Source organism: Sciurus carolinensis, chromosome 10 (genome assembly GCF_902686445.1).
Source record: "Sciurus carolinensis chromosome 10, mSciCar1.2, whole genome shotgun sequence".
NCBI lineage: Eukaryota > Metazoa > Chordata > Mammalia > Rodentia > Sciuridae > Sciurus > Sciurus carolinensis.
In genome coordinates, this window is record NC_062222.1 from 60,636,933 (window position 1) to 60,663,743 (window position 26,811).

Sequence of the window (26,811 nt, forward strand, 5' to 3'; positions counted from 1 at the left end):
CATTTGGGCATTAGAGATTTTTTTTTTAAAAGCATGAGATTTTTCAGGGGACATTTTTAGATTCAAACCATAACACAGTCCATTGTCCTATATATGTTCATGACCAAGATCTCATAAGGTACACTCTGCTTCTCTGACATTTTAACTCCCAAGATCCACAGTTCTCCCTTGGTAAATTCTGACCTCATTAGACTATGCTCTTTATTCACTGCTGTTCTCACTAGAGAGTAAACACAGCCATGGTGATCAGCAAGATGGATGTGGGTGCATAAGGACGTGTAAATGCCAACAGTTCAATTCAAATGTTACAAAGCATTTATAAAACCATGATTATGAGGATCAAGGTGTGGACTCACATATGATCCATCACAACACTGCTTCCCAGAGTCAGTTTATCAATATTCCCAATAGCTTAAGTATTCTTTCCAATAAATTCTTAAAACAAAAAACATCAGACATGTATGGCACTTACTGCTGTTGAACTGACTACGGGGAGTTGGGATTTTGAAAAAAAAAGTAGCTTTGCTCCTTGACAAGAACCTGGGATCAGTGCTGTTAACATGCCTGTGTGCTACACAGAGGAAGGAAGAAGTCTTGAATGTTGTGTCAGGGTAAAACACGATTCTGTATTTCTCTAAATACAGCACAGCTCTAAGCATTAATGAATGCATAGGTACTGTTCTTCAAAAAGTACTCTTTGGAAATGCTGGCTTGTGATTACAAAAATGTGTGACCTTTTGTTAAAGCTAGGCTTAAATCATTTATATCACCAACCTGCAAATATTGTTGACGGAGTCTTCTGGACAATGGTGGTGGCATTTACAACGCAAGACCTTTGGGCGAGGGGTGGGGGCTGTGCTCTCACCATCCTCTTTCTTGGTGCCCACATTTAATTTTCCTGAACTTCGCAAAAGCATGTTATCATGGAAGTTAGCTGAAAGGAAGAAAGAGTGACAGTTAAAGCAAATGCAGGGTAGCCTACCACAATCTTCTGTCCAAAGGATAATATGAGATTAAGAAATTAAGTATTTATGACTAAGATTTAAACAGAAAAGAGGTTTTCAATTTTTTATTTAATATACCTTTTATTTATGTCTCATATTCTATATATGTCCCATACAGAATAAAGAAATACCCATAAACCTTTCACAATAGTGCTTTACGTATCAAATTATAATACTTGTATTTAATTGAGTACAAACTGGTTAATGCATCACTATTTAAAGATTACTCTTTATGTTGATACGTTGGATAAATATCATTCCACATATCAGATGAGAAATAAAGACTCAAAGTTTAAATGAAGGATCTAGAATTTAAAATTCCAATTGCTTGAAACCTAAAATTGTCTTTCTACCATATCAGAAGGTTGCTCTACTTGACATACATCACGTATTTTTTAAAAAGAAATTATCAGAAATATTTCATTGAAAAGTCATGTAGGAAAATAAAACTTAGTTAACATCAAGACGTACTTTTTTCAAAATCTTTTTTAGATGCTGACAGACCTTTATTTTATTCATTTATTTATATGTGGTGCTAAGAATCACACCCAGTGCCTCACACATGCTAGGCAAGCGCTCTACCACTGAGTCACAACCACAGCCCCAAAATGTACTTTAAAGATACATCTCCCCCATCAGCTGTTACACATGAAGGTACTGACCTACTATTTAGTGATGTTCCTATCATCTTTGATGGATGACAATATAGTGGATGTTATTTTGTATACAGAATTTCCTAGTTTTACAATAACCAGACTACATACTAGTTAGTTGTCCTGGGATAACTTTATAAATAATCTTCCTGCATCTCATTTGCTTATCCTTTAAAATGGAGATAATTATAAATGCCTACATCTGATGTCAAAGTTCAGCATGGATATGTTACATAAAAGGGGACTGCATTAATTGATCTGTGTTTCAGGGATTGTGCTAAGATCTCTTGTATATGCCATGTCCCTCCATTACTGTCACTTTAACCAATGTTCAATTTATAATCTCTCTCATAACAAATCTACCTAGACTATAAATCAAATTTCAACAAAATATTATCTAAACCAAATATCGTTTGGTTCAGTTTTTTAACTAAAGTTATATGTAAGAAGTGCAATATATATAAGAGCTATGTACATTTCCTTAGCCCATTTGTTGATTGGATTATTTGTATTCTTCGTGTAGAGTTTTTTGAGTTCTTTATAGATTCTGGAAATTAGTGCTCTATCTGAGGTATGGTTGGCAAAGATATTCTCCCACTCTGTAGGCTCTCTCTTCACATTTCTGATAGTTTCCTTTGCTGAGAGAAAGCTTTTAAGTTTGAATCTATCCCAGTTGTTGATTCTTGCTTTTATTTCTTGTGCTATGGGAGTCCTGTTAAGGAAGTCTGATCCTAAGCCAACAAGTTGAAGATTTGGACCTACTTTTTCTTCTATAAGATGCAGGGTCTCTGGTCTGATTCCGAGGTCCTTGATCCATTTTGAGTTGAGTTTTGTGTAGGGTGAGAGATAGGGGTTTAATTTCATTCTATTGCATATGGTTTTCCAGTTTTCCCAGCACCTTTTGTTGAAGAGGCTATCTTTTCTCCATTGCATATTTTTGGCCCCTTTGTCTAGTATGAGAAAATTGTATTTATTTGGGTTTGTGTCCGTGTCCTCTATTCTGTACCATTGATCCACCTTTCTATTTTGGTACCAATACCATGCCGTTTTTGTTACTATTGCTTTGTAGTAGAGTTGAAGATCTGGTATTGCAATACCCCCCTGCTTCACTCTTTCTGCCAAGGATTGCTTTAGCTATTCTGGGTTTGTTATTCTTCCAGATGAATTTCATAATTGCTTGCTCTATTTCTGTAAGGTACATCATTGGGATTTTAATTGGAATTGCATTGAATCTGTATAGCACTTTTGGTAGTATAGCCATTTTGACAATATTAATTCTTCCTATCCAAGAACATGGGAGATCTTTCCATCTTCTAAGGTGTTCTTTAATTTCTTTCTTTAGTGTTCTGTAGTTGTCATTGTAGAGGTCTTTCACCTCTTTTGTGAGATTGATTCCCAAGTATTTTATTTTTTTCACTGCTATTGTGAATGGGGTAGTTTTCCTAATTTCTCTTTCTGAAGATTCATCACTTATGTATAAAAATGCATTGGATTTATGAGCATTGATCTTGTAACCTGCTACTTTACTGAATTCACTTATGAGTTCTAAAAGTTTTCTGGTGGAATTTCCAGGTTCCTCTAAATATATAATCATGTCATCAGCGAACAGGGATAGTTTGAGTTCTTCTTTTCCTATTCGTATCCCTTTCACAGAAGAAGATGTACAAGTAATCAACAGATATATGAAAAAATGTTCAACATCCCTAGTAATAAGGGAAATGCAAATCAAAACTACCCTAAGATTTCATCTCACCCCAATTAGAATGGCGATTATCAAGAATACAAGCAACAATAGGTGTTGGCGAGGATGTGGTGAAAAAGGAACACTCATACATTGCTGGTGGGGTTGCAAATTAGTGCAGCCACTCTGGAAAGCAGTGTGGAGATTCCTCAGAAAGCTTGGAATGGAAACACCATTTGACCCAGCTATCCCACTCCTTGGCCTATACCCAAAGGACTTAAAATCAGCATACTACAGAGATGCAGCCACATCAATGTTCATTGCTGCTCAATTCACCATAGCCAGATTGTGGAACCAACCTAGATGCCCTTCAGTTGATGAATGGATAAAGAAACTGTGGCATAAATATACAATGGAATATTACTCCGCAATGAAGAATGATAAAATTATGGCATTTGTAGGCAAATGGACGAAATTGGAGAATATCATGCTAAGTGAGATAAGCCAATCTCAAAAAACTAAAGGACGAATGATCTCGCTGATAAGCGGATGAGGACATATAATGGGGGGTGGGAGGGGTTAGCATTAGGTTTAGGGTTAGGTTTAGGGTTAGGGATAAGGAGAGCGGTAAGAATGAAGGAAAGAAGGACTGTATAGAGGGAAAAGAGGGGTGGGAGGGGTGGGGGGGAAGGGAAAAAAAATAAACATCATTGCCCTATGTAAACGTATGATTACACAAATGGTATGCCTTGACTCTATGTACAAATAGAGAAACAACATGTATCCCATTTGTATACAATAAAAAAAAAAAAAAGAGCTATGTACACAGTGTTGGCTTCGGTTACATCAGAGAATAAGAAACTTAGAGGAAAATAATCTGGGATAATTTCCTGAATTTCTAATTGTCAAATTTTTATTGAATAATAGTTGAAGTAAAAACAAAATGCCGGGCCATTTTGAGACAACAGCCAGGCCCCGTTGGAACCCTGGCCTGACTGACTGAGCCCCATCTCCAGGATCCCTCAACCCAACCAATCGCTCCCTTCCTCTGGGGCCCTCACATCGACTGACTGCTCCCTGCCGCCAGGACCCCCAGACGGACTGACTGTGCCCTATCACCGGGACCCCAGACCGACTGATTGCACCCAGCCTCCAGGATCCTGCAACCACACCAAACACACCTGACCTCCAGGACCCCTGCCTGACCAACCACACCCCACCTCCAGGACCTCCAGCTGACCACGTCCACACCCCAAGCTGCTCCTCCCCATTTGCCAACACATTTCAAAGCCAGAGCGGCCATCTTGGATAATCCTGGAAGTCATAGCTCTGATCTTTACGTGGGGCAAATTCCATCCTGAGATGCCTGCTGGAGACTTGAAGTTCATTGTCAGGTACCTCTCATTCATCAGGCTACTGAAGACTGGCAGGTTTGAATACTATATGATGGTTATAGGGTACATTTTCTTTTTTCTCCTTATTGAACAATTTTATGTTTTTGTTTCTTTACTTTTCTTGCTCTCTTTTCCTTTTGTTTACCTGTTCCCTCAGAGTCTCTTTTCCCTTTTTTGCATGCTAACATCCAATTTCTTTTGACCATACTTTCACCCTTTCTGTTATCTAGAACTTCTGTATATTCTTTTCGTATCCCATTAACAGCTACATCCTACATGCCTCTGCATCCTCTTTATCCTCCATTAGGAACTGCAGACCTTACTGCAAATCTGTTATACTGAAGATAATAATGGAACTCATTCTGTTTATTATGACAATATTGTTAATGTCCTCATAGGGGCTATTTGGTCTAGGATTGCATACTGTCTGAATTGGGCACTGCTAATATTGATCTCCACTTAAAGAAAAGGTTTTGGAAACCTATAGGGCCATTATAAGCCTATAGGGGGAAATCTGCAATAGTATGGTAGAAGAAATGTCAGAAAAGGACTTCAGATTATACATGATTAAGATGATTCGCGAAGCAAAGGATGATATGAGAGAGCAAATGCAGGCAGTGAATGATAATACCAATAAGCAGTTGAAAGAGCAACTGCAGGAAGCAAAAGAATATTTCAACAAAGAGATAGAGAGTCTCAATAGAAACAAATGGAAATCCTTGAAATGAAGGAAACAATAAACCAAATAAAAAACTCAATGGAAAGCATCACCAAAAGACTAGACCACATGGAAGACAGAACCTCAGACAATGAAGACAAAATATTTAATCTTGAAAATAAAGTTGCCCAAACAGAGAAGATGGTAAGAAATCATGAACAGAATCTCCAAGAACTATGGGACATCATGAAAAGATCAAATTTAAGAATTATTGGGATTGAGGAAGGCACAGAGATACAAACCAAAGGAATGAACAACCTATTTAATGAAATAATATCAGAAAATTTCCCAAACCTGAAGAATGAAATGGAAAATCAAATACAAGAGGCTTACAGAACACCAAATGCACAAAATCACAACAGATCCACACCAAGGCACATTATAATGAAAATGCCTAACATTCAAAATAAAGATAGGATTTTGAAGGCCACGAGAAAAAGCATCAGATTACATATAGGGTGAAAGTAACACGGATAGCAGCAGACTTCTCAACCCAGACTCTAAAAGCTAGAAGGGTCTGGAACAACATATTTCAAGTTCTGAAAGAACATGGTTGCCAACAAAGAATCCTATACCCAGCAAAACTAACCTTCAGATTTGAAGATGAAATAAAATCCTTCCATGATAAACAAAAGTTAAAAGAATTTATAAATAGAAAGCCTGTGCTACAGAATGTTCTCAACAAAATATTCCATGAGGAGGAAATGAAAAACAACAATGTAGGTCAGCAAAGGGAGGAACTACCTTAGAGAAAAATCCACTTAAAGGAGAAACCAAGCCAAGTTAAAAACCAAAAATAAGCCCAAATGACTGGGAATACAAATCATATCTGAATAATAACCCCGAACGTTAATGGCCTAAACTCATCAATCAAAAGACATAGACTGGCAGAATGGATTAAAAAGAAAGACCCAACAATATGCTGCCTGCAAGAGACTCATCTCACAGAAAAAGACATCCACAGACTAAAGGTGAAAGGATGGGAAAAACCTACCACACACATGGATCAGTAAAAAAGAGGGGGTTTATCAGATAAAGTGAACTGCAAGTTAAAGTTAGTCAGAAGGAATAAAGAAGGACATTTCATACTGCTTAAGGGAACCATAAATCAGGAAGACATAACGATAGTAAATATTTATGCCCCAAACAATGGTGCATCCCTGTACATTAAACAAATCCTTCTCAATTTCAGGAATCAAATAGACCACAACACAATAATTCTGGGTGACTTTTACACACTGCTGTCACCACTGGATAGATCTTCCAAATAAAACCAAACAAAGAAACCATAGAACTCAATAACACAATCAATAACCCAGACTTAATAGACATATATAGAATATTCCATCCATCAACGAGCAGATTCACTTTCTTCTCAGCAGCACATGGAACCTTCTCGAAAATAGACCATATGTTATGCCACAAAGAAGGCCTTAGGAAATGCAAGAAAACAGAGATACTGCCTTGTGTTTTATCAGATCATAATGGAATGAAAGTAGAAATCAATGACAAAATAAAAAACAGAAATTACTCCAACAACTGGAGACTAAATAATATGTTATTGAATGAAACATGGATAACAGAAAACATCAGGGAGGAGATAAAAAAAATTCTTAAGAGGTCAATGAGAACAACGATACAACATATCAAAATCTCTGGGACACTATGAAAGCGGTACTAAGAGGAAAATTCATTGCATGGAGCACATTCAATAAAAGAATGAAAAGGCAACAACTAAATGACCTAACAATACAGCACAAAGTCATAGAAAAAGAAGAATAGAAGAACAGCAAAAGTAGAAGACAGGAAATAATTAAAATCAGAGCTGAAATTAATGAAATTGAAACAAAAGAAACAATTAAAAAAATTGACAAAACAAAAAGTTGGTTCTTTGAAAAAGTAAACAAAATAGACAAACCCTTAGGCACACTAACAAAGGGAAGAAGAGAGAAAACTCAAATTACTAAAATTCATGATGAAAAAGGAAATATCATGACAGACAACACTGAGATACAGAACATAATGAGAAGCTACTTTCAAAATCTGTATTCCAACAAAATAGAAACTACCAAAGATATTGACAAATTTCTAGAGACATATGCTCCTCCCAAACTGAATCACGAGGACATACACAATTTAAACAGATCAATATCAAGCAATGAAATAGAAGAAGCCATTAAAAACCTACCATCCAGGAAAAACCCAGGACCAGACAGATTCTCAGCCGAGTTCTACAAGACCTTCAAAGAACTTATTCCAATACTTCTCAAAGTATTCCAGGAAATAGAAAAGGAGGGTACCCTACCAAACTCATTCTATGAAGATAATATCACCCTCATACCCAAACCAGGCAAAGACACATCAAGGAAAGAAAATTTTAGACCAATATCCTTAATGAATATAGATGCAAAGATCCTTAACAAAATATTGGCAAACCATATCCAAAACATATTAAGAAAATCATGCACCACGATCAAGTGGGGTTCATCTCTGGAATGCAAGGATGGTTTAACACCATAAATCAATAAACGTAATCCATAATGTCAATAGACTTAAGGATTAGAATCATATGGTTATTTCAACTGACGTAGAAAAAGCGTTTGACAAAATACAACACCCCTTCATGCTCAAAACACTAGAAAAAATAAGAATAGTAGGAACATACCTGAACATTGTAAAGGCTATTTATGCTAAGCCCATGGCCAACATCATTCTTAATGGAGAAAAACTGAAACCATTCCCTTTAAAAATGGGCAAGACAGGGATGTCCTCTTTCACCACTTCTTGAAATAGTAGCCAGAGCAATTAGACAGACTAAAGAAATTAAAGTGATATGAACAGGAAAAGAGGATCTTAAGCTGTCACTATTTGGTGATGACATAATTCTATATTTAGAGGATCCAAAATACTCCTCCAGAAAACTTCTAGACCTCGTCAATGAATTCAGCAAAATAGCAGGCTATAAAATCAACACGCATAAATCTAAAGCATTTGTATATGCAAGCGATGAAACAGCTGAAAGGGAAATGAGGAAAACAACTCCATTTGCAATATTCTCAAAAAAATAAAATAAAATACTTGGGAATCAATCTAACCAAAGAGGTAAAAGATCTCTACAATGAAAACTACAAAACATTGAAGAAAGAAATTGAGGAAGACCTTAGAAGATGGAAAGGTCTCCCATGTTCTTAGATAGGCAGAATTAATATTGTCAAAATGGCCATACTACCAAAAGTGCTATACAGATTCAATGCAATTCCAATTAAAATCCCAATGATGTACCTTACAGAAATAGAGCAAGCAATCATGAAATTCATCTGGAAGAATAAGAAACCCTGAATAGCTAAAGCAATCCTTAGCAGGAAGAATGAAGCAGGGGGTATTGCAATACCATAACTTCATCTATACTACAAAGCAATAGTAACAAAAATGGCATGATTGGTACCAAAATAGACAGGTAGATCATTGGTACAGAATAGAGGACATGGACACAAACCCAAATAAATACCATTTTCTCATACTAGACAAAGGTACCAAAAATATGCAATGGATATAAGATAGCCTCTTCAACAAAAGGTGCTGGGAAAACTGGAAAACCATATGCAACAGAATGAAACTAAACCCCTATCTCTCACCCTGCACAAAACTCAACTCAAAATGGATCAAGGACCTTGGAATCAGACCAGAGACCCTGCATCTTATAGAAGAAAACATAGGTCCAAATCTTCAACTTGTTGGCTTAGGATCAGACTTCCTTAACAGGACTCCCATAGCACAAGAAATAAAAGCAAGAATCAATAACTGGGATAGATTCAAACTAAAAAGCTTTCTTTAAAGCTTATCAGCTATGAAGAGAGAACCTACAGATTGGGAGAAAATCTTTGCCACTAATACTTCAGATAGAGCACTAATTTCCAGAATATATTATAAAGAACTCAAAAAACTCTACATGAAGAATACAAACAACCCAATCAACAAATGGGCTAAGGAAATGAACAGACACTTCACAGAAGATCTGCAAGCAATCAACAAACATATGAAAAAATGTTCACCATCTTTAGTAATAAGAGAAATGCAAATCAAAACTACCCTGATTCCATCTCACCCCAAATAGAATGGCGATTATCAAGAATACAAGCAACAATAGGTGTTAGCGAGGATATGGGGAAAAAGGTACACTCATACATTGCTGGTGGGGTTGCAAATTAGTGCAACCACTCTGGAAAGCAGTGTGGAGAGTCCTCGGAAAGCTTGGAATGGAACCACCATTTGATCCAGCTATTCCACTCCTTGGCCTATACCCAAAGGACTTAAAATCAGCATACTACAGAGATGCAGCCACATCAATGTTCATTGCTGCTCAATTCACAATAGCCAGATTATGGAACCAATCTAGATGCCCTTCAATTGATGGATGGATAAAGAAACTGTGGTATATATATACAATGGAATATTACTCAGCCATAAAGAATAATAAAATTATGGCATTTGCAGGCAAATGAATGAAACTGGAGAATATCATGCTAAGTAAGATAAGCCAATCTCAAAACACCAAAGGATGAATGATCTTGCTGATAAGTGGATGAGGACACATAATGGGGGGTGGGAGGGGGGCAAGAATGGAGGAAGGAGGGACTGTATAGAGGGAAAAGAGGGGTGGGAGGGGTGGGGGGGAGGGAAAAAATAAAAGAATGAATCAAACACCATTACCCTATGTAAATGAATGATTACACAAATGGTATGCCTCTACTTCATGTACAAACAGAAACAACATGTATCGCATTTGTTTACAAGAAAAATAAATTTTAAAAAAATGCCAGTTTATTAGAATCTCCCTCTAGCATTATTGTTGTTATTGTTATTATTATTATTATTATTGTTATTGTTATTTTGGTTTTGAGGATTGAACCCAGGGTGCTTAATCACTGAGCCACATCCCCAGTTGCTAAGTGCCTTGCTAAATTGCTGAGGCTAGCTCTGAAATCACTATCCTCCTGCCTTAGCCTCCCCAGCCCCTGGGATTACGGGCAGGCGCCACAGCTCCCAGCTCTCTCTAGCATTGTTAACTCTGATATTTCATTGCATTTTTCAAACTTATATGATATGTATCTGACATTCTCAAACAGTTCCTTGCCAACTTAGTCTAGAAAAGGATGTTGATCAGTGGGTATCTGAAGTATGTAAAACACTTTTTAAGAATCCATAGTGCTTATGATTCTGGAAATCTCAGATGAGTCAAGGAAAGAAAGTATTCAACAAGATCTCACTTGAGTTTGAGACAGCTGATGTGCAGTGTCCATTTTGAGAAATCCCTGGCTAGATTAAGTAAAGACAATTTGTTTAATCCAATCGCATATGAATCTCAATAGGTAAATAATATCTCTGTCTCAAGAAAAAACTAACAAGGGCTGAGGAAGTAGCTCAGAGGTAGAATACCCCTGGGTTCAATCTCCAGTACCACACAAAAATAATTAAGTATGGCACTGAACTTCCTACAGCAAAACCAAAAACTAGAATAAAATGACACATAAATGACACAATATATAAGTTTGACGGAGGAGATGCTCCATCCAAATGAGAGTATGAATAAAAAAGGAAGACTTAATGAATCAATAGGTTCCTGCTAATAAAAGATCCAACCCAAGAGGAAGGTGCAACGTACTCCCCACCAAAATGGTAAACATGCATAATAAGATAAGACCCAAGGCCTCGTTGAGAACCAGTCAAAAGACTCTGAGAGGAAAATCTGCATGATGTTGAAATTAATAGAATCAACTTTGTATTTTAAATTCAAATTGAGAGTTCAGAAGTTAAGTTTTGATGGAAACATAGGACACCAAGGAAATAATATGGCAGAGAATAGAAATATGTATACATATAGTGGGGATGGTTAAAAAAAAGAACTAGATCTTCATCTTTATTGTGGAAAGTCAAAGGTTATACCCAAAATTTAATAGCCAAAGGGCAGCAGTACAAGTATTAATTCAGAGATAAGGAGTAAAATACAAAAAGAAAGAATAAGAGGCATTGATATAGTTGCTACTGGAAAGGGAGAGATTGGGTTGATTTTTTAAAATAGTAAGCCTGTTTAAATTATGTTAAAACAAACAAAACAGCAGATTTTGAAATACTATACCTAATATAAGTTCACTGAAACCTATATGTATGAGAGAGAGAGAGAGAGAGAGAGAGAGAGAGAGAGAGAGAGAGAGATGTATAGAAGATTCATGTCATTATACAGATATTCATGAAGTACACAAAGATCCTACTTCTTATAGAAAAATTACCTTTGTGATAATTTTACATCATGAAAATTTCAGTTTGCATTCAAAAGGGCTGTAACTCCTGTTTCTACATCTGCCTGAAACTATGTACCTGGAAATTGGAACAGATTTCAATTCATTTGCAAATTGCCTATCAGTTCAAACAGGGAAGAAATTAGTCTCATATCCTGATCTGCAATGAAGAACATCAATGACAACTGAAAAAGCAGGATATCAAAAAAAAAAAAAGAACATCAAGCCAAGAAGAAGTAACTTGTTCAGTGTATCACTTATCACTGTCATGGAAGTCACCACTGGCCAATGAGTGTGGCTTAATAGTAGGATTCACTAAATCCACTGATGGTTAACTACTCTGTTGTGTGCTGTATCTGCCTGGGCTTCACTTGTTGGCAAATCTGCACCTCACTCCATTTTGTTAATTATCAACAATCTATTTTGCACAGGTTGAGAATCCCTAATCTGGAAATCAAAAGCACTCCAAAACCTGAAATTTTCTGAATGTTAATATGATGCCACAAGTCTGATGGTTCAAGGTGTACAAACTTCATTACCTTCAAGCTATGGGTATAAGGTGTACATGAAACATAAAAGAATTTTGTGTTTAGACTTGGGTCCCAGGCCCAAGATATCTCATTATGCATATGCAATTATTCTAAAATCTGAAAAAATGTGAAATCCATAACATCTACATTTCCAAGTATCTTGAATAAGGTAGATTCAACCTGTAATATTGTACAGGATACTCTAGGTTACTTCATTCAGTTATTAAGGAAAAACACCTGAGTCTGGTACTTCAGGCAACCTTTAAAGCCAAATGCTGCATCTCAAATGCTGGAAAATCAGGTAAGAACCACCCTTCATATAAAGATAAAGATGACATATTGCTTCTAACCATTCTAAAAATGCATAACATGTTAATATGCAAGCAGACTATATGCTATTTTACCAGAAACACATTCACAGGAACAAAAGAACAAAGCTATTGCAGGCTCATAAGAGAGACACCATTTCCATAAACTGAATTAACAAACAACATCCTGATGAGCATGTAAGGTGGCCTTCATATGATGTGCACTGAATAAGTAAAGGTTGTGAGATGATGACTGCTTTTAATTAAACATTATGTAAAATGCCAATCTGGGTAAGGTGAAGAGTTCCTCACTTGCTCTTGTCAAAATAATCAAATAAAAGAAGTAATTTATGTAAAAGAAAGAAATTGTTGTTTATGAATCTACATGTAGTCAAAAATCACTATCACACAATCACAACACTCAATCGCCAGGTAAGAGTAATCCTCCAGATTTGGAGGTTAATAGAGGCAGGCAGCAGATAAAAGGAAGAGAAGCAAAAGCAGAGTGAACAGACCTAGTAAGATCCACTTTACACACTAAGAACACTACAAAAGAAAGACTATAAGAAGTTCTAATATCCATCCATGTTGGAGAAAAGGGGCCAATGAAAAACTGCACTGATTTATCTCATATCATAACTATGGAAAGAGACTTAGAACGATCACTTGCAGATGTCAAATTCTACTGAACTTGTACAAAGTCCAGCCTCACAAACACAAACCAGGCATTTTGGACCATTAACAGCACATTAAAAAGGCAACTGTATGCCTATATAAAGAATGATCATTTTATTAAAAAGCCCAATGATGCTGAAATAAATACAAGATAAGAAATATGTACTTGTACGTAGTACATGAACATCCAGATGAACATGGGATTAGCAATAATGAAAATTATCTCCCAAATATCCAATAGCTGGTTAAAACCACACATCAGAATGTATTTTTCACATTTTATTATTAGTATCTCTCCTTTAGAAGAAGAAATGCACAAATCTAAAGAGATAATAGAAAGTTTGATTTAAGCCAGGCTCAGTGGCGCATGCCTGCAATCAGCAGCTCGGGAGGCTGAGGCAGGAGTTCAAAGCCAGCCCCAGCAAAAGGGAGGCAACTGAACAACTCAGTGAGACCCTGTCTCTAAATAAAATATGAAATAGGCCTAGGTATATGGCTCAGTGGCCAAATGCCCTGAGTTCAATCCATGGTACTCCTCTCCCCCACCAAAAAAAAAAATTGATTTAGATGGCTCATATATGGAAAGACCTTTATTAACACTCATTTTATTAGATTTTATTTTAAAGTTGTATATAAAAGAAAATAACCATTAATGAAAAAGTGGAAGATATATAAGCCTTAAAGAAACATTGGGTATAATTTAATATATTATATTCACTAAGTCAAGAGAAAAATCTTAATTTTTTTTTCCACCAGGGAAAGCAAATAGTTTCTACTTAATTGTTGTGCAAATTTCAAAAAATTTCTTCCCAATAACATTCCAGTTATTTTATATGCACATATATAATTAACAGAAGTATCATGAATAAACCTGATAGGGAAAAAGAAAAAAAATAGTCTGCCTATTTATAGGAATAAATATTACGCTGAATAGGTCATTCTTTTAGAGCCCATTCCACTCTGTTTCCTTCCTTCCCCCACCTGTCTGTCCATCCCGCAGCCCTTGGTAGTTACCCATATTTAGCTTAACAGTTTGAATTTAAACGTCTCAAACATGTGGTTAGCTTAGCTGGTTACACTGTGGTTAACCCAGATAGCTAACTATCCAACTTGTCATAATAATAAAAGGAAGACTTTTGAAATTCAGCCTAAAATTAGTACTCATTGTTGAGAGGACCACCAGATTTCAGGAGTACAAATGAACTGCAGAATCATGTTCATGAGATATATTTTGGTGTTAATAAATCATGACTAAGTTATATTCCTTAAGATTCTCCTGTATAAAAGATAGATGAATAGATTTTCAGGCAAATTCATCCAAGTTCATGAAATAGCATTAATAATCAGCATACAGTAACAGTGTGACTTCCATTCAATTACAACAGTTTAATGATTTTTCTTGAGTTTTTTACATAGTTTTAATTATGTACACATTTTCTGTGGAATCTCTTCTTGTAGACAATAAGGCAGAAATATAAAGGTTCTTTAAAGTATTAATTTGAAAATGGGTAATGACTAACTAGAAGCCTCCTATAAACACAATAAACTCATTCACTTTTGTATATACTTAATAAATCAGTTCTTCACTTGTAAATATTTCTTATCATTTTATATTATTGTATACTCTTCCCTATGATTTTTACAGAAAAATGAAACATGCCTTTTACAGAAAAATAAGAACATACAAAAGTAAAGGAAAAAATTCACAATATTAAAAACCAAGGGTACAACTTTGTAACAATTAAATTTTGTTTTCAATATTCATCCATTACATACTAAAGTATGCTTCTGCCATGCTTCATTTTAATTATTTTGTTCTCAGCAACATTCTTAATCACCTCAAAAATACCATAAATAAAACATTTTAAATGTGTAATATAAAGGATTGAATTTATGTCATGCACAGTGAAGAAAATATCAGAATTCACTGTCACATGAAAATACATATAGAATAATCTCTATGAATAATAGACAATCCAAGTAAAATTAAATCTCACTACATATTTATACTTAAAAATGGATATGGTTCTTAAAATTTATTGAATAGTGATACAAGATCATTATGTGTCTTAGGGGCTACTTATAATCTATATTCCTTTTTTCTTTTTTTAAATTATCTGCCTTAAAATTCCAAAATTTTGGTTGTTTCCACTGTTCAGCAACATCTACACTAGAGGGCAGGCAGGAGCAAGAAAGAAATTGAAATTCCTATCACAGAAGTTTGTACTTTCTCTTGAGTAAAGAGGTTCGAAGAACAAAGAAAAAAAATAAGTACTGAATTATTGAACTTTGGGAAATGATCCATTTCAGCATTATTCACATGCTTGTAACAATGAATAATGTGATCAATGCCCATTTCTCTTCTCAATCAAAAGTGATTCAAATAACTACACTGGCTTTATTTAAGTGTATTTTGCACGCAGATAAAACCAGAATCAGGGCTTTAAAAAATATTAATTTTTAAAATAATGCTTAGTGATATATATAACAGTGAATTTACATAGGTAACTAATTTTTATATACACCACTTGAACTTGACTCATCTAACTCAGATTTAAGTGATAAAATTCAAAAGGCCTGACTTTCATTTTCATTTCAAAATTCTTTCCTTATGCTAAGACATTTTCGAACAAATGATTTTCTATGTTGTTGGCAGAGGTGAAAAATATATATGTATATACATGTACATATACATGTGTGTATATGTATATGTACACATTGTGTGTATATAGAGGCACATATACATATGCATACCATATATATACACATATATACAAATAACCTGAAATCATCATTAATAAAAATTTGGGAATAAATGTTTAAATCTTTAGGTAAGTAGTGAAGTACTAATATCATTTTGATTCAGACAACAGAGTATCCCATGCAGGGAAAGAATAGAAACTGTGGTATTACCCATATAAGAAACCTCTTCCTTCAAGAATCAGGAGAGAGTCAGCCAAGGAAACATGCAGGTGTAAGTACCTGGGCATGCTATGAGGCAGTGACATGTCAAATGACAACACAGTGTTGGTCATGGGACTCAAGTAGTGGAGCCAGACCTGGCCAGTATGCAGATTAAAGGAGGCAAAGTTGTCCAGCTCAGCAACTTCCTCGCTAACGGTCTTAGTAAGCAACTTAACCTTCCCTGAGGAAGAGGAGGAGAACAGCAGCATTCATTGGTTGAGTGAGAACTGGGCAAGATAGTCCAGGTAAAGCATCTACCAGAGTTCACTGAGAGAGTGAGAATCAATAAAAGGAAGTGACTGTTATTTTCTCTGCTGCTGAAATCTTCTGTTTCTTTTCTTCAGGCTTTTTTCTCTTTTCCTAATGTCCCCCCTCCTTTTTAATACTCCTTCATCTCCTATGTTTCTTCTTCTCTTCTTATCCCATTTCTGATTCTCGTCTTCCTCTTCAATTCCCTTTTATTTCATTTCACTTCCTTTTACTCTCCCTTCCTCTCTAAATTCAATCACTATGAGCAAAATGTCTATAAACATACAGAGCTTTTTGACTTAAGAAATATTTCAAGTTTGTTGAGGATGACTATTATGTTGTCATTAATGATTTTCTTCCTGTGATAGACTGACTTTAAAAAAAATAATAACTAAATATATCTATATTACATGATGGTCCAGAATACCTGAGAGTGACCTCAATGAAATAATCTCCCTGGTAAGACAAATCAACCACATGTGGAACATGGTGAGACTAACTATGCACAGAAACCAAAAGCATTATATGAAAATAATAAAACACATTACAACATCATGTCTGATCATCAAATATTTAAGTCCTAGAAAGGATGATCTAAGACAGAATTATCTTGGGTGGCAGTAATCAATAACCACCAAAGCCAGGGAAACTGAGTTTTTCATTTAAACTAGTTACTGTTAACACTGAATAGGTTAAGAGAAACCTTAGTTTTTAAGTGGAAGAGATGTGATGGTTTTATGATAAAAGCATGGCTTTTATCATAAAATATTTGTACGTTTCTAGTCAAAGGCTATTCTTTCTTTTCACCATATACATCCACACTACCACATCCCTCAGATTATGTCAAATAATCATGTATTCATACAACACCCTGCCCAGAGCCCCAAAACATCTGGATTAAAAAATGAAAGTTTCAATCACTCAAATGTTGTGATGCTAGATAATGGCTTAAGCAAATCATTAAAATATTAAATATTACATAAATGTCAACAAATAATATATGCATTTATATTTACTGGTATTCCAGGTAACTGATAAAGATATTAAACTTGGGTAAGCATAGTTAATTTTGGCAGTAATTAAAGCTCTGGACATCACATTTATACTCTTAAAAGTTAAAACAATAGCTAGTCTTTCCCTTACTTTTTTAAATTATTTTTTTAATTTTACAGACTGCATTTTGATTCATTGTACACAAATGGGGTACATTTTTTCATTTCTATGGTTGTGCACAATGCAGATTCATACCATTCATGTAATCATATATGTACATAGGGTGATGATGTCTGTCTCAGTCCACCATTTTTCATACCTGCCTCCCTTACCATACCTCTGAATTTAGACAAGCTCGACCAAAATGCTTAAAGTAAAAGCCTTCTAAAACTACTCTAAAATAGAAAAAAAAAACTTACAAGTAATCAGCATGTTTGAAGATACTTAAAATCAAACTGAATCTATACCTACAAGGCAACATAATCACAACTGATAGAATGATTAAAATTTTAAAATGTCTTTATATTTTAAAATATTTAATGTGTCAGTTCAGGTCTACATTGTTGAAAAGAAATTGAACCATGGTCTCTTTGACAATGATGTCAAAGAATCAACTAGAACTTGGCAGACTTCCAATCCAGGAGCTATGGTTTTATTCAGGGGGCATTTCTATCAGTGCTCTGCTTCACAGAGTTCTGAGGCTAATCGAACTGGATGTTCAACTTGCCATCACACCAAAACTTACTCTGCAGCTTTGCAAAGCATTCCCAGGACACCATGATGTGTAAAACTACTTTGAACAGATCCATATGTAAAGAAGATAAGTAACAAAAAAGCTAGACAGATCAGAAACTAAATCAGCATGAATTCTTTCTCCCCAAAGAAAAAACCTGAAAAATAGGATCTCTCTGTTTCTAATCCTGAGTGTATCCTTTAACAGGATAATTGCTAAAGGACACCTTAGTTATGTTGCATATTGACCTAAAATGTATATTGTTATTTAAAGTGCTTAAACATTTGCAGTAGTAAATGGAGTATGTGATTGTGTGTGTATAAATATATTTTAAACTAAACTTTGAATATACTATTATCTACTACTATCATCACCAATGAGTTTAAAGGTCTATCTCTGCTCAAACAATAAGACATAATGATACAAAAAACAAAGTGAATTTTAAAAATTTGAATATTAGAAAGTCGTTATAGAGTTTTAAGGGAAATCTCGAAACTAAAGAAAATTGCCTAAAACCTGCATTTCTATCCATTGGACTTTGTTTATGTATTTGTTATGTTTGCAGAAATGTTTCCTAGGATAGATACCAAAAATGATAATAATTACTAAAATGCACTTACTATCATTCTTCAAGCATGTGCTTTATCTTGCTAACATAATTTTATAACCTTCTTGATCAAAAGTGAATGACTCCGTGAGTCACTATATTTTCAAAGTCTTCGTATAATCCGACAGTTATGTCACTAATGTTACACTTTAAAAAATAATTCTGCAGTTTTTAAAACCCATATTTGTAAGCATGCAACTTTGACTTATATAATCTAAGAATTAAGAGTTGAATGCCATAAATAGTAAAAGAATTCACAATGTCAAAACACTATAAACAATTAAATAATACCACAAGAACTTTACGCAGTTAGGACACTTGATTTTAACCATGATAGTGCTGGAAAATGCATAGGGGCAAACACACTCATGCAACACCCATGACACAGAAGTTAAAATAATAAACGTAAAAAGTTCACTTGTTTAAGCATAATCTACATTATGCACATTGCCATGACAGTTCAGCTAAGCTGCATTTTCTTGTTATCTGATTTTTGTGAATAAAATTTGTGACTATTCTATTCTACCCTCTATGCCAAGAAAGAGTAAGTTCAAAAAGCTTTTTCTTGTGCCAGAATTGTCTTTACAGATCTTGCTTACGTTTCTTGGAGGGGAAAAATAGCCTCTAAGATGGAAAGCGTCTCCCACTACTCACTTTTGATTTCAGCACGCTTGATATATCGTTGCCAGGTTCCCTGGGAAGAGAGACATGAGGAGGAGGCACAGAATTGCTAGGGGTTCCCACTAAAAAGCCCAGCACCGTAGGCAGCACTAATCCTGCACCTGTGATGTGTTATTCAGCAGTTAGGAAATGCAGTCCAGACTGCGGTTGCCTAATACAGCTCAGCTGTTTTTCTCAGTACTCCTTTGATTATAAGCTGGCAAGAGAGATTATTCCGGTCAAGCACTGAACTGTGTTCAGGATCCATGGCATATGACAGTGGAAAGGTAAAAGAGAAAAGAAAACTTGGAATAGGAGAAGAAAGCAAAAAAGAAAGGCCATAGACCACAGTATATTATGTAACATTCCCAGATGGTTAAAAGCTGCCTCTGATGATATGCAAGGCAGAAAAAAATTCACAATTTATCATTTAAACATCTAGAAATCTATTTTATATGTCTTTTTGATATTCAGAATGGTATTTCCAAATGCAGTTTCTTAATCTTAAGCACAATTTCACAATTGATAAGCAACGCAAGCAGAATTCTTTCTTCAAAGAGGTTTACCTTTACTATGTATGTCAAATTCCTTTTATAATTTGTGACCTTTCAAAATGGTTGGAAAATTGAATACCAAATCATTGTCATTATTCCTATCTTTTTATCAAATCCACTGTATAACTTGGCTTGACTCACTGAAAATTTTGTATATTAAATTTATACTTGAGACAACTATCCTCTTGATCATGTGTGGTTAAATCAGAATGAAATATTTATTATAACCAGCATTAAATTGTTAATAAATCTAAATTAATTTAAGAAATATTTATCAAGCACAGGCTGTCTATAAAACACCACAGGCTCAAAGAGATAGAGGAGAAAAGGTCACTATGCTCACAAACCTTAAAATTTACTTGGAGAAGAGCTGAAATAACCAATGTTGCTGTTCCTTTATCATAAGAAGGATGCTGACCACTCTCACCAAACATGCACTCTGTTTCTTCTTACAGTCTATACAGAAGTAAAACCATCTGTTCCCAATGTCACTTTAAACTACCTAAAACTTATCAAAATTTAAAAAAAAGAAAGAAAAGATGTCCTTTCCTTATAGCAGATGGTTAAAAAAAAATGTCTATTTTATACACAAAAAGAGCTGAAATGAAGAAATTACGTCCATTTTGAAAGATAAATATAATTTAAATATACATTAAGGAATATGTTTAACATTTGTTATTTTTATTTTTGTTGCTCAGATACTAATTACAGTACTTGCTAAACCAATCTGTATCTAAAGACTTTTTATTAGGGGGGAAAAATACTGTATCTATGCATAGGCTATATAGCAGAAACAGTGTCAAAGAAAATTCCAGAATTTGACAAGTTTTTAATAGTTTTACCTTACATTCAGATGCCAGTGTTAGAACTAATACTACATTTAGAGTTCCAAGCAATTCTGAGACCAATATTTAGGTAAAAAATTTCCTCCTAATTCGTCCCATTAATCTAGTTTGTACATACAAGGTAAAATAAAGGGTCACGGATATGTACAAGACTAGGATACCTAGTTTTGACCATATTCCCTTAATTATTATACTGAGTTACCATTAAAATAGTCGTGAACTCAGAATTACCATCAACTTTGCTCTGACTTGCAGGAAGATTGCCAAAGGACAATCATTTTGAGTTCTGGGCAGAAAAATCTGAGGAGCAATCTGAATTGAAAATATGTTGTTATAACAATTGTGCTATCTTCAATCTGGGTATGGCATACACAGGAACATTCTGGCCTGATGCTGCCCAAGCTGTCCCTCTTCTGATAAAGAAATGGCTTCAGTTTTCAAAATATATTCCAAAAGCACTTTTTTAAAAAATTTTTAACTGTATAACACCTACTAGCTTCTATGGTCCAGTCTCTAAAAGCTTCACTGATTGTGCCTTTCATTTTCTTTCTTTATACTCCTTTATTCAATTCCTATCTACTCATTCATGCCACTCATATTCTCACACATTCTATTGTAAGTTCATAATGTTTCCTTATTACATCTTTAATCATCAGTATTGACTCTTGCAATAAACAATCAACCACCAAATAAAAAGAAAAACCAAAACCAAAAACAACCACCAGAAGTCTGACTCTAAGATGCTACATGAAAAATAATTACCCCTCACAGTCCCTTCTGTTACATATTTCTGTATTTTGAGTCATAACAACATAAGGCGGATGTGTGTGTGTGTGTGTGTGTGTGTCACATTTTTTCACCCTGAAATAGTTTGATAAATTGAGAATGTAATTCTAAATTTCAATATCAGAATAGGAAGAGGAAAAATAGATAAATTCTATTTAAATGACCAAAAGACTCCCAAACAATCACAATAAGAAGAGGAGCAAAAACAGTGAATATCTCCTACTTTAGTCAGAAAGTTTTCCACATTCACAAAGAACATATGAGATCAAACAAAATATTTTGCCAAATAAGCTGGCATTTCAGCTATAAAGAAACTATTCCCTGTGAAAACCTACAGAATGTACTATTTTCTGTGTAAAAAAACAGTAAAATAGTAGAGGTTGGTGAATTTCTCAGTTTTCTCTCTTATTGTTGTCAAGTCTGTTGATCCCTGCTAAAAGAGATATTTTCCCTCTCAGAGCATGATAACCTTTCAGACTGAAAAGGCCCCATTTATGATAAATGGATAGTTGACAATTATTTATTTTATTTTTATCCTTCTAGAGAAACAAATATGTATTTTCATCATTTAAACCATGGTAGTTACTTGGTAGTAACATGAAAATTTCCTAGGGACTTCCATTCTCTATGATTAAGTCAAATGGTCTGAAATGCTTTAAAACTGTGTTAATTATTAAATAGATAATCTTAAATCAAGCAAATCTCTAATAAGTCCTGCCTACATATTCCTCATTCCAGCTCTTAGGACACAGCACTCATGACAGCTTTCTTCATGCTAAAATCATAGTCAGAGATATATTCCCGTATCCACTTCACACCAATCAGTAGGGGAAAAAACCTTGTCCAATAGGAGCCGTTGCAAACAATCCACCGACCCCAGCTGTACCAGGCTCTTGCCTCAGCAGAGTTCAGTGTCTCCTCACCAGCAGGAAAGTATAAGCAGAGAGATCATTAATTATAACATGGAGACTCTAGCTGATAATGTCGACTCACTTCAGGAGCTATTCCACTATAAACAGTGTGCTGAAAGCCATTTATCTGCATTTTAGGATAAACACCAGAAACTATTCAATTAAATAGATCGCAAGAAATAAACTGTTGATGCCAAACCAACTGAAGCTTAATTCTGAAAAGAAAATCTGTAAATATAATGAAAATCAATGTGGGGTGCCAGAGATGCTAAAATGTAAAATACTCAACATTTTATTTCATTAAATATAACATATTTTAGAAGACTAACTGATTCAGTTATTGAAGTTAACTGCAGAGTAATTTGAAGTTCAAAGTAAATTTACTGAAATTTGACATTTTCTCTTAAGTGACCATTTATAAGGTAATACTGATTATTGAGCAAATGCATGTTGTCAAGGAAAGCTTTAGCTATTAGTATGTAAAAGGTAAACTTGAACTGGGTCAGCTTTCTTTATCACCACTATTCCTATCCACAAATAATTTAATTATTATGAAAGAATTTCTAAATGACTCGATCAAAAACAAAAACAAAACCCTTTGAGTGCTATCCTACACCTTATAATAAATGTGTGTATACGTATATATATATTTATATACATACATACACATATTTATAAATGCGTATATATGCATATATATCCATTCGTGTATATGGATATGTACATATTTAGATATATCCATTAATCTATCTATAGTATGTTAAAATGCTTCAAGAAAACATACTAAGAAATTAAATATATTGTGGAACCTTGGAGGATTTTTCTTCCACAAGTGATAAGAAGTACAGTAGTTGTAAGGGAACTTGGGGAGGGAGGAGGGGAAGGACAAGGGAAGTCCTGGGAACTAAATTAGAACAAATTATATTCCATGTTTTACAATTATGTCAAAATGAATCCTATTGTTACATATACCTAAAAAGAACCAATAAAAAAAGAAATAAGCAAACTTACCAATGAAAAAGTAGTTTTGAGAAACAGCTTTATTTCTCACAGAGAAGCTGACTTACAGACTGCAATTCTATTTGTATGGTCTCAAATAATTAAGATTTGATTTAGAGGTCCAAATGGAAAATTATTTGCAAATCTGTTAAAAATGTGATTTTATTTACCAAAAAGTATAGAATTTTAGACAAATCATTTGAGAATAATAAAAAAAAAAAAAAGCAGCACATCAGACAAACCCAGGCCCTTACTACAAGCCTCATATAGAGGTAAAACACTACATTTAGAACTTATTTTTCCTACTTGTCAGAAAACAAATGAAAATCTGCTCTTTTTCACACTTCCAGATGTCAGAAGCTTTTCAAAACAATTTTGAGGTCAGAGAAGAGAACACACAGGTGTGTTTTATGTCAACTACTGAAAGTACCTGCAAGTTAGCCTGGAATTTGATCCCTCTACCAACACATTCTTGTGGGCATTACAAATGCTCCCTAAAGGAATATTACACTAATGCTGACTAATTTTTAAAAACATCCCAAATCTCATTAGACCTATTCCTTAGCAGCATTGTTCAAAAGCATCTCTGCTAATAACATCAAACTCACTGCCACCTCTTAGCAGACCTTTAATGTTTTCTCCAATATCACTTCTTCTGTTCCATTTCACTAACAATACCACAGCTGAACAATAAAACATACACATATGCATTTTGTCATATCATGGCAGCCTACAGAAAAAAAAATATTAGGTTATCAATAAGTAACAAACATTGAAGAAAAACAATCACATTAATGACCACTGGTCTTGAGGAAAGCATTCTATTATTTTGTCTGCTAGTTTAACAGTCATGGCACAGAAAGACAGCAGTACTGTTTTCAAAGCTGAAATTGCCTGTATTTATGCTAAAAAAAAAAAAAAAAAAAAAAAAAGAAACAAAAACCCATGTTGTTAATCCTTCAAAATCTCTGTTAAACAAAGATAGTAACATAAATGTGACATTTTTTAGAAGAGGGACACGAAGAAAGGAATTCTTGCCATTAGATGAATAGGTTCTCAATCAAGGCCAGAAAATTTCTGCCCATCAGCAGAATGACCCAGTAACCATAGATTTCTGATTGTTATTTACTCATGTCCCAGAGAAAGCACATCAGTTTAGTTTTTAAAAATTCATCATTAAGAACATTAATGCCCATTCAAAAGATTCTGTATTTATATAGGTCTTCCTTATACACACGTCCCACAAATACATCCTCAGTGGGGATCCACAAGCAATACATTGTTACTCTCATAAAACTGATCTCTTTTTGTCAAATATTCCTATCATTTTACAAGCCTCAAAAATGTCTTACTATTGAACAAACCCTCCAGCTAATGATCAAAAATCTAGAAAATGTCTTCCTTTGCCTAATTCCATAATTCAGCCCTTGAATGCTCATGCCCCTGAACAAGAGCCAATGCTAGGACAGGGTGTGAAGTGGTGCTCTAAGTTTCTGCAGCAGTATCAATGGTGGCTGATTCTTTGCTTAAACGTTTCATACCTACACATACCAACGATCTTAGTTTGACTTTTCTCCTCAGAAGCCTTCACTGACCCTCTACAATATGTGGGGAAGCAGGTGAAAGGGAAGTCTACTGCAGAATATGCCTTTTGGATCTGAGATCCTTTTCTGCCTCCTTCTTTGTTTCTTGTCTTCCAACCCCTAAGCCTTTCTCAACAACGCAATATTCTTCAAGACTCAGGTGTCTCCTTTCTTCCCTGTCACTCACACTGAGCATCTGGGAAATACTAGGTGTGAAGTGGCTCTGTTTCCCCCCCACTCAACACCAGTTCCTTCCTGAGAACTGTCTTTCATCCCTGCTTGCTGCCTCACAGGAACTGCCCTGCCATTTGTTGCTGGAGGTCATCTCCTCTTCCACACCCAGGTGCACAGCTCAGCCACCGTCTCTCTCACAGAGGTTGGTTTGCTTCACACATCACCTCCTGGTTTATGATCAAAGGGCAGTTTTCCCAAGTCTCAATGAGCCCTACTGAAGAGGCGTTTGAGGACAAAGAGTAAATGAGGATATTGGGAAAAAAGGGTGAGAGATCCCTGAAAGGAAACCCGACAGGTTTATGCTTTGGCTGTTATATCAAAATGTAATAACTTATATACAAAACATGTAACCAGGCACCAACTCTTACAATAGGCCAAATCACACGTGTAACAGGATAACTAGACTCCAAACAGGTGTCAGAATCTGTGATTTCTAGCCCCAGTTACATTACTGACTAGGAAATCTTCTCAATGTCATTTGGAAAACCAGCACTGTGACTACTTAGGTAGTAAACATAGGTTATCAGGATATATTTGTTGAGGGAATACTGAGCAAGTTTGTTAGATCACTAGAAAAGACTCAGCTAACCATACCTGTCAAGATTAGAAAGGAGTGTGAGAAAATGATCCCCAGTCAACACCATATGTGGTAGTGCCACACAGACAGGACCACATTCCCTGAATGGATAACAAAGGGTGAAAATGGATGTTTCTAAAGAAAGGAATCACGTGCAGAAACAAGTGGTGACTGCTCTGGTAACTTCAAAGTACACCAAAACACTGTAATACTTCTACTTCCAACTCCACGCTTACCTCATAAAGGATTTGGAGAAAATACATTTGACTCCCATTTGATTGAAACTATAACTAGTCAAGGACAGGAGGAATAAAATAAATCCGACCTGCATGGCCATAAACACAGGAAATCATTCATACGATACATATAGATCATGTATATATAGGGTACTAAGTAAATATGAAGACATACAGATACAGATAAAACATATAAAGATATATATTATATATCATATATGTTGATGTATATATGAATGTCCAGATTTCATCTATCTATAATTTCAAGCAAATTTTAAGGCTTATTTGAATATTTAGGGAACACACTCATATACTTCAACTTATTTATGCTTATGTGTTTGCATTAGACAGCTTACTGATAGAGTGACTGGAAATGACTAAAATGAGACTACATTATATTAGAGAAAAATGACATGTAAACTTCAAAAATTAACATATTAGTCTGAAAATAACTTGTATTTCCTTTAAGCTTATTATGTACACAAAATATATTTAAATTAATGATTGCATTTTATTGATAGAGCATATTTACTTGGTTATGCTTTTAGTTCTACTTAGTAAATTGGGAAAAAATTATGAAGAAACACAAAAGGAATAAATAAATATCAGAGAGTGATGACT

At 34.8% G+C, this 26,811-nt stretch overlaps 1 protein-coding gene across 10 annotated transcripts in view; it reads right to left on the reverse strand.

The window, feature by feature from the left end:
• Window positions 1-26,811, reverse strand: part of Bmpr1b (bone morphogenetic protein receptor type 1B) — a 399,910-nt gene that overhangs the window by 39,707 nt on the left and 333,392 nt on the right. For 9 of the 10 annotated variants that reach the window (XM_047566822.1, XM_047566821.1, XM_047566824.1 and 6 more), the window contains one exon: window positions 775-934. In XM_047566822.1, coding sequence (XP_047422778.1) covers window positions 775-917 — 143 coding nt within the window. In that variant the 5' untranslated portion in view covers window positions 918-934. Of the gene's footprint in view, window positions 1-774; window positions 935-19,459; window positions 19,580-26,811 lie in introns of those variants that run through there. The other variant, XM_047566828.1, reaches the window with a different exon arrangement.